The sequence below is a fragment of the Oratosquilla oratoria genome, chromosome 19 (genome assembly GCF_046742065.1).
Source record: "Oratosquilla oratoria isolate Oo_2021 chromosome 19, ASM4674206v1, whole genome shotgun sequence".
Classification (NCBI taxonomy): domain Eukaryota; kingdom Metazoa; phylum Arthropoda; class Malacostraca; order Stomatopoda; family Squillidae; genus Oratosquilla; species Oratosquilla oratoria.
Window position 1 is genome coordinate 33,110,019 of NC_134795.1, and position 14,601 is coordinate 33,124,619.

The 14,601-nt window shown below is 40.1% G+C and overlaps 1 protein-coding gene across 12 annotated transcripts in view; it reads left to right on the plus strand.

Annotated features, from left to right (window-relative positions):
- LOC143035824 (uncharacterized) overlaps positions 1–14,156 on the plus strand; it is a 125,402-nt gene extending 111,246 nt beyond the window's left edge. For 9 of the 12 annotated variants that reach the window (XM_076202840.1, XM_076202839.1, XM_076202838.1 and 6 more), the window contains 3 exons: positions 260–423; positions 1,834–2,072; positions 10,727–14,156. In XM_076202840.1, the coding sequence (XP_076058955.1) occupies positions 260–423; positions 1,834–2,072; positions 10,727–10,930 (607 nt within the window). In that variant the 3' untranslated portion in view covers positions 10,931–14,156. The remainder of the gene's footprint in view (positions 1–259; positions 424–1,833; positions 2,073–10,726) is intronic. The other 3 variants (XM_076202841.1, XM_076202849.1, XM_076202844.1) reach the window with 2 other exon arrangements.
- Positions 14,157–14,601: the final 445 nt, after the last annotated feature.

Genomic DNA, 14,601 nt, shown 5'->3' on the forward strand with positions numbered 1-14,601 from the left:
ACAGGACATAAAAGTTAGAATAGTAGATTAGTTTGATATTACACAGGTAACACCTGATTTAAAACTGAAAGCTATTTATGCTCCCAATTCTTTGCAGTCATTAGAATTCATTTGTAGAAGGATTATCCCATTGATGTACTGGCATTAAATCAATACCTTATATATGGCTTTTAAGTTGTACAAGGGCTATCCCATTGATGTACTGGTGTTACTGATACAAGTATGAGCCCCCTAGTGACCGTTTGATTAATACCTGTAGCTGTGGCAGGTACAACGTCGGTTGCTCGAAGCGCATTGGCTTATTTAAAGCTACAGAAGAATCCCCAGCGAAACGACTTCGCGAGGAGGAACCCATGGAAGAAGGAGAGACACAACCAGCATCACAGCAAGAACAGGAGAGGGCTGTGGCTCATAAAGCACAAAGTAAGTAACGGAAGTTATATGAAGTGATGTTGTCATTTAGCTGGCTTTGAAGTTTTGGAATATATGCTTTCAAAAATAAAGTAGTCTTTTTCCTGTAGTAAAACCTTTTATTAGACAAGATGTTTGAGAGTAAATAAAATACTTTTTATTCATCCTTTTTTATGAAAGCTTAACTCTTGTGTAGTTTGTTGTGCACAGCATTTGTTTGCAAGATATTTCATAGTCTAGAGAACGGTAAAATGTAATCAATCTGTTTGCGAATCAAAATAAATTCTTGTATGATAGTGTGTAGCATTGAAGGCAATAATTTTCATCTTAAGTAGCTTAACTTGTGGTTTTGTAGAATCATAGTTTTGCATGGTAAGTATACCCATGTTCGTAGAATTTGGGTTGAACAAGAAGAGTAAATAAACATATTTGCTGTACCACTATCACAGCAAATGGAATGCTATGAACATGAGCAACTTATGTGAACTGCTCATTGTGAGTGTAGTAAAATAGGTATGCGAGAGGTATTTGGCAAAAGGGATGGATGATTTTTGAGCTTTAAAAGTATGCATGTGTGTGTGCGTATGTACACATGCACTGACCCAGAAAGTGAACTGTATGTGTACATGTGTGCACATATGTGTGCATAAGTATGCTCATGTATATGTGAATACAAGTATGTTATGCACACACATGCATTTGTGAATGTTTTTGTACACATGCAGCCTGTATGTGTGTGTTTATTCATGTGTGTTTGCAAGATAGTGTATTCATTATGAATGCTGTCACAACACCTGGAGAAGTGAAGTGGGTATTGGACGATCCTCAGGCAGAGAAGATAAAAGTTCAATGGAAGAAAGATATGGAATTTAGAAGATGCGGAAGATGCTGCTTCCTGTAGTAGTAGTAGTAATAGTAGTAACTTATCTCTTACCCCTTTCCCCACTAAAACATTAAAGTTTTGTCTTCTTATTTGTATCAGTAGTCACATGCAAGCAAATTTTCCCATTAGTTCATTAATTCTTTTGTTGAGGTCAGAATTACAAGGCCATGGGCCAAAGCTTCTAGAGATTATCAAGTAGTTATAATAGCATGCAAATAATTGAAAAAGGTAAGGGCTTGTTTTGATTCATAGTAATAGAAATAAGCCAGAGTAAGATGTTAGATACCTAAAGGGGATGGCTAATCAACTTTTAATTTTGGCTAACCAGAAGATAAAATCAATTATTAATTCAAGCTTTACTTCCCAAGTTAACACCTGCACATTAATCAATTGTTAACACAAAAGTAACAACATTAATTCAACATGAGTAACGAAGTAGTGCTAAAGGAATGCATTACTCCCATCTTCAGGATTCTTTATCTTAAGTTGAATATTTATCTTCATTCTTCCCATGTTAATCGGACAAGCACTTCCTACAGGTGAGAAGGGAGACGAGGAGAGTAAGACTGATGAAACAGAAGAAGCTGTTTTGTCCATAACACCAGCTTCTCCTGCAGGCACTGATGAGATGAGGATGGTTGTAGAGGAACCTACGTTACCTGGGGAAGATGTAGGAGTAAGTGCAGCTCTTCAAGATGATGATGACGATGAGTTGGTAGGTTCAGGAATGCCCGACTCCCCAACAAGAGGACCAAGAGTCGATATACTTAAATGGACAGTAAGTTTGCATATTCATTAATAAGTTTTGGGCTGACATAAAATGGATTATTTCACTATGATTTGAAATTTTGCTTTGGTTTTGGGTTATCTACTATACCAACATCTTGATGACCTAGAATATATACATATACCAGTGGCTTTCCTTAATCCCTCCTCTGATCTCACAACAAGCACCTGTCATCAAGCAGTAACTGGCTTCTCCCATTTTCCTCCATCTTCAATCCCTGGTCCGTTTACCTCGTGCACCACCTTTCCATGTATAAATTGAACAGCCAAGGCAACATAAGACACCCCTGGCGAAGTCCCACCTTTACCTCATTCCATTCACTCTCTCCATTTCTAATTCTAAAAAGATGCTTTACCACTCTCATAAAAACTCTACTGTTCTTAACAGCTTTTCTTCTATCCCATATATCTGCAAAATTTCACACAGTGCCTTCCTGTCTACCCTGTCATAAGCCTTTTCCAAACCTATAAAGGCCCAAAAATATCTTTACCTTTTCCTAAAGCTTTCTCACATATCTGCCATACCACAAAAATCTGACCTGTGCAACCCCTACCTATCCTAAACCTACACTGTTCCTCTTCTAATCTCAGTCAAAACCCTCCCACAAGCCTTCCCAACTGATCCTTCTGAAACTACTACACTCACTCCTATCCCCTTTTCCCTCCAGTCCACCAGTACTCTACCCTCTTTTAGACATACATTAAACAACTTCACCAGTCAGTCCATCACTGTACCTCCATTTTTCAGACACTCCACATGGCACCTATCCAACCCAGGTGCCTTACCTGCTGTTGTCATTTTGATAACTGCTTTCACCTCCTCCATTTTCCTCATTCATCACTGTCATTTTCTTAGCACTTCCCACTGCAACTAGCTTCCCCCTCCTTCACATTTACCAACTCCCTAAAATACTCTGCAAATCTTCTTACTGCTGTCTCTTCCATTAGCATCTCTCCACCTGCACTGTTTACCTTTTCATCTCTACTTGATTCACCTCCTCTTTCTCTGTTAGTTTCCTTTCAAACCATCTTTTGATTATTTTCAAAATTTTCTGTCATACTCTAACACCATTTCACATCTGCTCTCCTCTTTGCCACATTTATCTTATGCTTTACTTCTTTTCTTTGTATCTCTCATGCGATTCTCTCATCCTATTTTGTAGCCAAATCTGTGAAAACTCATTTCTTTTCTACAACCTTCTTTGCTTCATCATCCCACCACTCACTACCCTTCCTTCTATTTTCTCCTGTCTTCTTTTTTCCACACACCATCTTTGCACACCTTGTGACTCCCTACATGAAACATCCCCATTCGTCCTTTACTCCCTCCCACTCTTCTCTCAACTTCCTCATGTACTCCTCCTTTTCTTTCTCATTTATGCAGTTTACTCTAAGCACCTGCCAACCTTCTGTCCTTTTCCTCTTTTCTATCCTCCACTCTCAACTTACCTTCCACCAAAAAATTCTGATGTTCCCCCCACTCTCTCCCCTTAGAACATGTATATCCAAAACTCTTCCTACTCTTCTGGTTACCACTATATAGTTAATTAAAGCCCTATCTACCACCCTTCCATCCACTACCTTCTCTCATGTGTACTTATGATTGACTTTCTTCCAAAACATTCTATTTGCCATCATCAACCCTCTAGACACATCACCATCATGTCTCCTACGATTTTTTTCCTGAAAATCCACAATTCCCAATCACACTGTCTATTGGTTCATCCCCTACCCTAGCATGGAGATCTCCCAATACCACTACATTGACATTTCTCCCTAAACTCTCAATGCACTCATCTAAATCCATCCAAAAAGCCTCACTTTCCTGTATACTCTTCTCACTATCAAGCCCTTCATCGACATTAACCTTGAAGAAACCTTCCACTCCACCACATGTTTACTTATCTCTTCACTTACTAGTATAGCCAACCCTTCTCTTCTTTGTTCTTTCCTCACTCCTGGCACCCTTCCTACTACACTCCCAAATTCAAAATCTCCCCTCCCTTTCAACTTTGTTTCATTCAATGCCAACACATCCATCTTTTTTTCTCACAAACCTACTGCCTATATCTTCCCTTTTACTCTCATCTGTACCACATCCATGCTCATTAAAAGACCCAAACCTTAAGGTTCTGGTTGGAAAGCTCCCAGACCCTCTTATGTCTTCGCCTTTTTTTTTTTTTTTTTTTAAGGAATGCCCCCTTTATGGCTACAGAGAGTAGGATACCTAGTCCTATCCCAGTCCCCTTTTTGTCGCCTTTTATGACCCTGGCAGTATTCTTTCACCCCTACCACAGGGTTCAGCAAAAAAGGAAATGAATATTCAGATAAGTGGTACAGGACAGCATAACGGAGAGACAGTTGCAGTTTAATAAAGTAAAATAATATCAGCTGCATGTTACTGAGCAGCTTTTAGTCCCACCATAACATGCAGCCAATAACTCAGATGGGTAGACCTAGAATAAGAAACAAAACTATTTGTACTGTAATTTTGAGGCTAGGAAAAGTGCTGAAGAAGTATACACCCACCAAAGACCCAAAACCCAGAACCTTGTGGTGAAGAGGTTAAACAATTGAAAAAACAAAAATTATTGGTACATGGAAGGGGTGACTGTGCCGACAGCACTGTACAGGGCAGAAACATGGAACTTAAGAGAGGAGGAGTTTGAATGTGTTTGAGATGAAATGCCTGAGAAGTATGATAGGGGTTACTAGGCTAGATAGTGTGAGAAATGAGGTGGTGAGGAGGAGGGGTGGAAAGGGAGTTGAAAGATAGTTGATTAAAGAGTATTGGGATGGTTTGGACACATGGAAAGAATGAGTGAAGAAAGATTAGTAAAAGAGGTGTGGAAGGCAGAGGTGGAAGGAGTGACCATGAGGGGGCATCCTAGGATGAGATAGATGGATGGGGTAAAAGGGACATTGGGAAAGAGAGGAATGTCTGTTGAGGAAGGATGGGAGAGGACAAGACAGGGGTGAATAGAGAAGTGTTGTGTATGGATGACTCTGTGATGCATGAGGGGGAGTGGGTGGGGGAGTATGTATGATAAAATAAATTGATGCAGCCCAAAGGGATTTCTTCCCGTCTTCTCCTTTTCTGTACGAGGGGATGAAGAGGGGGGTCAACAAATAAATGAAGTGGCCTTGCTGTGGATGTGCTGTGTTTTGTGGTGCTTTTTGTGACCCAGGGCAGTGGACAAGATGCAGGGATGACCCGTCATCCAGGAGGTGCCAAGATAAGAGGGAGGAAAGAGGGTAGAGGGGAATGGAATATGTAGGGGATGGAATGGGTGGGAATAGTTCCTATGCCTTTTTCTTTTGGCTACCTCCCGTGTAAGGGGGAGGAAAGCCTTTGGTATGTGTATGTATGTATGTATTAGTACATGGTGTAAATAGTCTCACTGGCAGCAGACAGGGATGAGGTAGATGGGTGGGGCAATGGATGGGTGTATGCTTCTACTCAGCCATTCCTTTTACAAGTAATGGACAAAGACCTTTAATATGCGTGTACATACATTTCCCCATCTGGGGTATTGGCTGCATGTTATTGTGGGTTTAAAAGCTGCTCAGTAGCATACAGCCAATATTCTAGGGTCTATATGGGGCACCCCTACGGACCAGAGCCACACATCATTTTGTCTGTGATAGAGGAAATCTCTATTCATAGAGAAATGATGCTACTTTATTATACTGCAACTGTCCCTCCATTATGCTGTCCCCCTACTCTTAATACTGTCCTGTACCACTTATCTGAATATTCATTTCCTTTTTTGCTGAACCCTGTGGTAAGGAGGAAAGAATACTGCTACCAAGTGCTCCTACTTGAGTTGTAGAAGGTGACAAAAATAGGACTAGACATCCTACTCTCTGTAGCCACAAAGGGGACATTTTTGAAAAAAGTAAAGGCATAAGATGGTCTGGGAAGAGTTTTCCAACCAGAACCCTAAGGTTTGGGTCTTCTAGTGTACATGGATGTGGCACTGATGAGCGTAAAAGGGAAGAAATAGGCAGTGTGTTTGTGAGAAGAAAGATGGATGTGTTGACAATGAGTAAAACTTAAGTTGAAAGGGAGGGGCAAGTTTGAGTTTGAAGGTGTAGTTGGGAGGGTGTCAGGAGTAAAGAGAGGATGAGGCAGAGAAGGGGTGGCTATACTAGTAGTGAAGAGATAGGTAAACATGTGATGGAATGCAAGGAGGTTTCTTCAAGGTTAATGTGGATGAAGATGAAACTGAGAAGGGAGAGGTGGGTTCTTGTAAGTGTGGAGGAAAGGGAGGTTTTTTGAGTAGATTTAAATGAATGTATAGAGGGTTTAGGGAGAAATGTCAATTTAGTGGTACTGAACCAATAGACAGAGTGGTTGGGAATTAAGGAGTTCCAGGAGAAAATAATTGTGGAGAGATGATGGTGGAGATGTGTCTTAAAGAGGTGATGATAGCAAATACAGTGTTTAGGAAGAAAGTCAAGTACAAGTACACATGGGAGAGGGTGATGGATAGGGTTTTAATGGACTATGTAATAGTAACCAGAAGAGTAGGAAGATTTTTGGATGTACATGTTCTAAGGGGAGAGAGTGGGGGGAATATCATATTTTTTTTGGTGGAAGGCAAGTTGAGAGTGGAGGATAGATGGAGAAAGAGGAAAAGGACAGAAGATAGGGAGATGCTTAGAGTAAACAGCTTAAATAAGAAGGAAAAGGAGTACAAGAAGAAGCTGAGAGAAGAGTGGGAGGGAGTGAAGGATAAAATTGAACTAGTAGAGGAGGAATGGAGATGTTTCAAGGAGGGAGTCACAAGGTGTGCAAAGATGGCGTGTGGAAAAAAAGAGGACAGGAGGAAATAGAAGGAAGGGGAGTGAGTGGTGCAATGAAGCATAGAAGGTTGTAGAAGAGAAGAAACGAGTTTTTACAGATTTGGTTACAAAATAGTACGAGAGAATCATATGAGAGGAAAAAAGAAAAGAAGAGAAATAAAGGAGGCATAGAGGAGAGCAGACGGGAAATGAGGTAATGGTACAACAGAAAATTTTGAAAGAAATTAACAGAGGAAGAGTAGGTGAATCAAGTAGAGATGAAAAGGTAAAAGGTGCAGATGGAGAAATGATAATGGAAAGAGAGCAGTAAGAGGAAGATGGGTAGAGTATTTTTGGGAGTTGCTAAATGTAAAGGATAGGGAGGAAAAGGTAGTTGTAGTGGGAAGTGCTAAGGCAAGATGAGGTGAAAGCAGTCATGAGGAGAGTAGGTAAGGCACCTGGGTTAGATGGGTGGCATGTGGAGTGTCTAAAAAAATGGAGGTACAGTGATGGTGGACTGGCTTTAACATTTGTCTAAAAGAGGGTAGACTGCCTGTATAGTTTCACTGTACAAGGGAAAAGGGGACAAGTAGTAGTTTCAGAGGGATTAGTTTGTTGAGTGTAGTTGGGAAGGCTTATGGGAGGGTTTTGTTTGAGAGCATTAGGAGAGGAACAATGTGGGTTTAGAACATGCAAGGGTTGTGTGGATCAGATTTTTGAGGTAAGGCAGATATGTGAGGAAGCTTTCAGAAAATGTAAGGATGTTGTTTGGGTCTTTATGGATTAGGAAAAGGCTTACGGCAGGGTAGACAGGAAGACACTGTGTGATGTTTTGCAGGTATATGGGATAGGAGGAAAACTGTTAAGAACAGTCAAGAGATTTTACGAGAGTAATAGAACATCTTTTAGAAATAGAGAAAGTGGTTTGAGGTAAAGATGGGACTTTGCCAGGGGTGCATTATGTTGCTTTGGCTGCTCAGTTTATACATGGATGGGGTGGTACAAGAGGTAAATGCAAGAGTAATGGACTGGTGCTTGGAGATGGTTAAAGAAAATGGAGAAAAGTGGGAGATAAGCCAGTTCTTGTTTGCTGATGGGACTGCACTTGTAGTGGGATCAGAGGAGGGATTAAGAAAGTTGAAGATAAATGTGAGTAAAAGTAAGGTGACGAGATGTACTAGTGGAGAGGATGACAGCAAATTGGAAGTGAGTATTAAGGGAGAAAGACTGGAGGAAGTGGATAGTTTTAGATACTTGGGTGCAAATGTGGCAGGAAAGGGTAGAATGTAGATTGAGAGAAAAAAGTAAACGACTTGGAGAATTAAAATGTGTAATGGAAATGGATGCTAAGAGGAGATTGTATGAAGGAGTGATTGTGCCAACAGCACTGTATGGGGCAGAAGCATGGAACAAAGAGGAAGAGTTTAAATGTGTTTGAGAAGTATGGTAGAGGTTACTAGGCTGGATAAAGCGAGAAATTAGGAGACCGGGAGTATAAAGTGAGTTGGGGGATAGGGTTGAATAAGTGTATGGTTTCGGCATATGGAAAGAAAGAGTAAAGAAAGATTAGTAAAAGAGGTGTTGAAGGTAGAGGTGGATGGAGTGAACAGGAGGGACAACCAAGGACGAGATGGATGTATAGGGTAAAAAAGGAAATGTCTGTTGTGGAAGGAAGAAGACAGAAGATAGGGGTGAGAGGAGAATGGTTGTACATGGATGATGCTGTGATGCATGGAAGGGAGTGGCTGGGGAATTGGGGGTGAGGGAGTATATGTGAATGATATTTTGATGCAGTCCAATTGGATTTCTCTGCATCTTCTCTTTATCTGCATGAGGGGACAGAAATTGGGTCACTGATTAAGTGAAGCAGCCTTGCTGTAGATGTGCTGTGTCTAGCTGCATTGCTTCTGACCCAGGGCAGTGGATGAGATGCAGGGATGACCCATCATTCAGGATGAACCAAGAAAAGAGGGAAGGAGGAGCGGTGAATGGGAGTGGAGTATGTGGGAATGAAATGGGTGGGAGTGGATTTATTCCTTTGACTTTGGTTAACTCCCTTGTAAGGGGAAAAAACCATTGTAATATGTATGTATACATACATATACCAGGGGCTTTTCCCCCTTTATATGGGAGGTAGCCAAAGTCAAAAGATACAGTTCCACTCCCACCCACTCTGCTCCCAATCACCACCCCTCCCTCTTTTCTTGGCTCCTTCTGGATGATGAGTTATCCCTGCATCTTGTCCAATGCCCAGGGTCAGAAGCAATGCAATAAGACACAGTACATCCACAGCAAGACCACTTCATTTAATCGGCGACAGCCTCCCCCCCCCCCACTGTCCTCTCGTGTAGAAAAAGAGGTGTGGAGAAATCCCTATGGGCTGCATCAAAATATCATTCACAAATAACCACTCTCTAGCCCCTCCTCCCACTCTCCCTTCCATATCTCACAGCATCATCCGTATACAACAATTCTCAACTCATCCCCATCTTCTGTCTTCTCTCTTCCTCAACAGACACCCTCCTCTTTCTCAATGCCCCCATCCTTGGTTGACCCCTCCTGTTCACTCCATCCATCTCTGCCTCCCACACTTCCTTCACTCATTCTTTCCATGTGTCCAAACCATCCCAATACTCATTCATCAAGCCTATCTCCCAACTCCTTTTCCACCCTGGCTCTCCTCATTTCTCACCTGTCCAGCCTAGTAACCCCTACCATAATTCTCACATTTCATCTCTTTTAAACACATTTAAACTTTTCCTCTCTTATGTCCCAGGTTTCTGCCCCATACAGCACAATTGGTACAATCACCCTTTCATACAATCTCTCCCAAACATCCATTTCTCATTACTTTTTAATCCTCCAAGGCGTTTACTTGCTTCTCTCAATCTACATTCTACCTCCCTCCCTTTCCCACCACATGTGCCCCCAAGTATCTAAAGCTATCCACTTCCTCCAGCTTCTCTCCCTTAATCCTTCCATCCTCTCCCTTTGCACATCTCATCACCCACATTTACCTTCTACACTTTCCCAAACTCTATCACTAATTTAATTCCTCCTTTGATCCTGCTACAAGCACAATGTCATCTGCAAACAACAACTGGCTCATCTCCCACTTTCCTCCATTTTCTTTAACCATCTCTAAGCCCCTGCCCACCACCCTTGCATTCACTTCCCTCACCACCCCATGTACACATTGAACAGCCATGGCAAAGTCCCCACCATTACCTCAGACTACTCACTCTTCCATTTCTAATTCCAACACAGGCTCCATGACTGTCACAAAACTCTTGACTCCTCTTAACAGTGCCTTCCTCTCTACCCTGTCATAAGCCTTTCCCAGATCCTTATGGGCCCAAAAATCATCCTTACCCTTTGCTAAAGCTTTCTCACTGATGTTGTACCACAAAAAACCTGATCCATGCAACCCCTACCTTTGCTAAACCTGTTCCTTACCAATTACTCCCTCTGTTCCTCTCCTTATCCTCTCAATCATAAGCCTTCCCAACTACACTCAATAAACTGATCCCTCTGAAACTGCTACACTCACATTTGACCCCCTTTTTCCATGTAAAACAGAACTATACAGGCAGTGCTCTGCCACTCTACCCTCCCCCAGACAAATATTAAATAACCTCGCCAGCCAGTCCACCTCCCTTTTTTAGACACTCCCCATGACACCCATCCAGCCCAGGTGCCTTGCCTTCTCTCATCATTTTCATAACTGCTTTCACCTCATCTTTTGCATGTACTATGCATGTGCTGGTACATAAAATGTGGTATGGGTAATATTAAAAAACACCAATTTCTAGATGCTAGATTCTTGCTACTTATTAATCTTTCCTCCAACTATTTCAGGTGAAAGATGTCGTAGAGTTTATCCAAAATCTTCCCGGCTGTCAGGATTATGCCGAAGATTTTGCCCTTCAAGAGATTGATGGCCAGGCACTGATGCTTCTGAATGCCCACCATCTCATGACAGCAATGTCCATTAAGCTCGGTCCTGCACTGAAGATCTGTAACAAGATAGACTCCATGAAGGGCGAAGTGAAAAACCAGTGAGGATAGTGAATGAATAGTTGTAATTTTAGGCCAAGGATAGACAATGTTCCTATGGAGACCTGTACAATTATTAACTTTTGCCACTACTCTTGTGAGAGAGGCACACATGACGAGGCAGACTTTTTTTTAAAAGACACCTCTGATGCATATTGTATTTAGGTCGGGGTAAAGTACGAGTGAAAGGATATATATTGATATTTATTTTATAGTGTGTAACAATGTACGGTGCCAAGTGCAAAAGAAAGTGGAAAAAATGCAAAGTGTGAAACTTTACACAGAAAAGAAGAAAGTTACTTTTTGATACTAAAGAATACTTGGGAAAATGAATGTAAATCAATAAAAATAGACAAAGAATTTAAAGAGCCATAAACAATAAAAGAAAAAGAATGGCAATATGGAAAGAGGGAAAGAAAAGAATTTTTGAAAAAAATTTATATAGAAAAGATAAAAATAAAAAACAGTAGGAGAGAGATAGAGGGCAAGTGGAAGAGCCTGCCCTCTTGCCTTTGTATTTCACTGCCACATTTTGAGCTTTTCATAGTTACACTAGAAATGTAAACGTTGACCGAGATGCACTGACATTAGTGCAATTTGATGGTGTTAATGTGTGTGATAGATGGTGTTATAGATAACAATTCTGTACATAATCCTAGTTGTAGCAATGGGTAGAATTTTATAAGGTTGCATTGTACAAGGACATCTACAGTTGATACTGTGCATTATTTATGATCTTGCAATGTCAAACTTTTTTTTTCCAAAGTTGACCAGCAGACAATAGTTTGCAAAGGACAAATATATCTTATTTACACATCTACTTTTGTTTATTTATGCAAGTTTACATATTTCTTATGTATACCATATATGTGATAAACATTAATGCATTCATATATATTTATATACATGTACATTGAATGTACATGTATATAAATCTTGTATGTTTTGCATACTAAATTTTTTTTTACAGAGCATGCCAAGGTGGTTGACCATGTAGGCAGTGTAGCTCCCTTCTCCATAAAATATAAATATATATAGTAATAATTGTTGTCATGAGTTTCACTGTCTGGTAAACTACAGAATCTAGCAACAGTACCATTTTTGGGTCCTTACGCAGATCTCTCCGAGAAGAAATAGACTGTTACCCATATTTATTAGTGCGTTACTAATTCTGTCACTTAGTACGAACAAAGGAAGCAATGACAGCTCTCCCTCTGTAAAGAGAAAAATACAATTGAATCTGAGCAATGTATACATGGTGTCTACTCCAGACAGTGAGCAAGAGAGAAGGATGGCCTTTCATCCATAAGGAGCTAAGAGAGAGAAATGAATGGGTAGGGGTGGGTGCAATGCTTGGCTGGCTGGCTGGCTGGCTGGCTGGCTGGCTGGCTGGCTGGCTGGCTGGCTACCTCCCTTGGAAGAGGGAAGCGGCCCTTGGTATGTGGATAGACTTTATATAAAGGCAAGAATATTGATGGGATTTGAAGATTGGTAACAGATGTGAGGCTCTCACCAGTCCAACCTAGAAAATTAAAACTAAATTTGATCAATGAAGAAAAATGGGATGGGACCCTGTGTTTTCCTGTACTCAGTGTTATATACACATACAAGCACATACTTATAACTTATTAAGATCAATGAAAGTGGCCTTTGATTACATAGATGAGATGGTAAAATAAAACAGTTGTTACACTGATAAGACCTAAACTAGAATATGCTGCAACACTGTGGGCACCTAGCACAAAGAAGAACATAAGGAAATTAGAAAGAATCCAAAGAGCAACAACAAAATTGACACTTACTGTCAAATTTGACATATGAACAAAGATTGGAGAAATTACATCTGTCAACACTGGAACAGAAGAGAAAGAGGTGATTTGTTGACCATTTACAGAATTATGAATGGGTTGGAAATTCTCGATAGAGACGACTTATTAAAATGGGACAAAAGAGAAACAAGAGGACACAAAAAGAAACTAAAGAAAGACAGCTACAGAAGAGACCTGAAAAAAAAAATAGGTTCCCACATAGAGTGATTGATGTCTGGAACAAATTAAACGGAGAAACAGTGAATACCAGAACTATACACGATTTTAAGAATAAACTGGATGTGGAGAGATACGAAAACGGGTCACTACGAGCATAGCTCTTGTCCCATAAAATACAACTAGGTAAATACATGGTATAGATATATGAATAGTAAACTAAAAAAATAAACAGGAAATAGTAAAACGTCAAAGGAACATGGAATACACAGAGGATATAGAAATGACAAATTATGAACATTTTAAATCTGTTCACTAAAGAAAACATAAACAACTGGGATGAAGGAAGGGGAAAAAGATCCCCCCAATGAGAGAACTCGCAAACAAACAAGGGACCAAATAATGAACCTTGATGTCAGAAAATCACATGGCCCGAACAGAATTACAAACTGGGTTCTAAAAGAATGTATAGATGAACTAATGGACAAAATATAAGATAATAGATTGCTCACTCAAAGAAGGAGAGGTACCGGATGACTGGAAAATGCCAATATTGTACCAATATATACAGGGGGAAACATGTAAGACCCAACAAACTATAGACCGGTCTCCCTTACAAGTACAATAACCAAAATTTGTGAGAAAGTTATCAAAAGTAGATTGACAAAACATCTGGAGAACAGTATACTAAATCAGCGACGATTCAGATTTAGACAGGGAAGGTCATGTGCCACAAATTTGATCTCTTTCTATTCAAAGTTAATAGATATAATGCAAGAAAGGGATGGATGGGCAGACCATGCTTTCCTGGACTTAAAAAGGCATTTGATAAAATACCACACAAAAAATTAAGAAAACTTGAAACATCAGGAGGTATACAAGGAAAATGTTTGAAATTGATGGAAGAATTCTTGCATGGAAGAAAAATGAGAGTGGTGCTCAGAGATAAAAATTCTACTTGGTAAGAAATATGTGGAGTCAGGACAATATAAAATCAGTGCTAAGGAAGTAAAGAAAGTTGGTTCTGAAAAGGATCTAGGAGTAATCATCAAAAATATGTCCCCAGACAAACGGATAAAATAGTCGGAGAAATTTACAATTAGTTAAGATCAATAAAGGTGGCTTTTAATTACTTGGACAAAGAAATGGTAAAGAAAATAATAGTTGCACTGATAAGACCAAGACTGGAGTACACAGCAACCCTATGGACACCCAATAAAAAAAAAAAGAATAAAATGAAAATAGAAAGAATCCAAAGAGCAACAACAAAAATGGCTCCAACATTCTCAAAACCGACATATGAGCAAAGATTGTCTAAACTGGAATTACCAACCCTGGAACAAAGAAGAGAAAGAGGTGATCTATTGGCCATTTATAGAATTATGAAAGGCATGGAAGTCCTTGATAGGGATAGAAGAGAAACAAAGAGACATGAAAAACTCAAAAAGGATAATTATAGAAGAGGTCTAGAAAAAATAAACATAAATAAACAGCATTCCACACAGAATAGTAGATGTCTGAGACAAATTGGACGAAACAACAGTGTGTGTGCAAACACCATACATGAATTTAAGTGCAAACTAGATGTTGCGAGATACAAAGACAGGACATCATGAGCATAGCTCCCCTTCCCATAGAATACAATTAGGTAAATACACATACACAATAGCTTACTGGTGCTGTGGTAGTGGC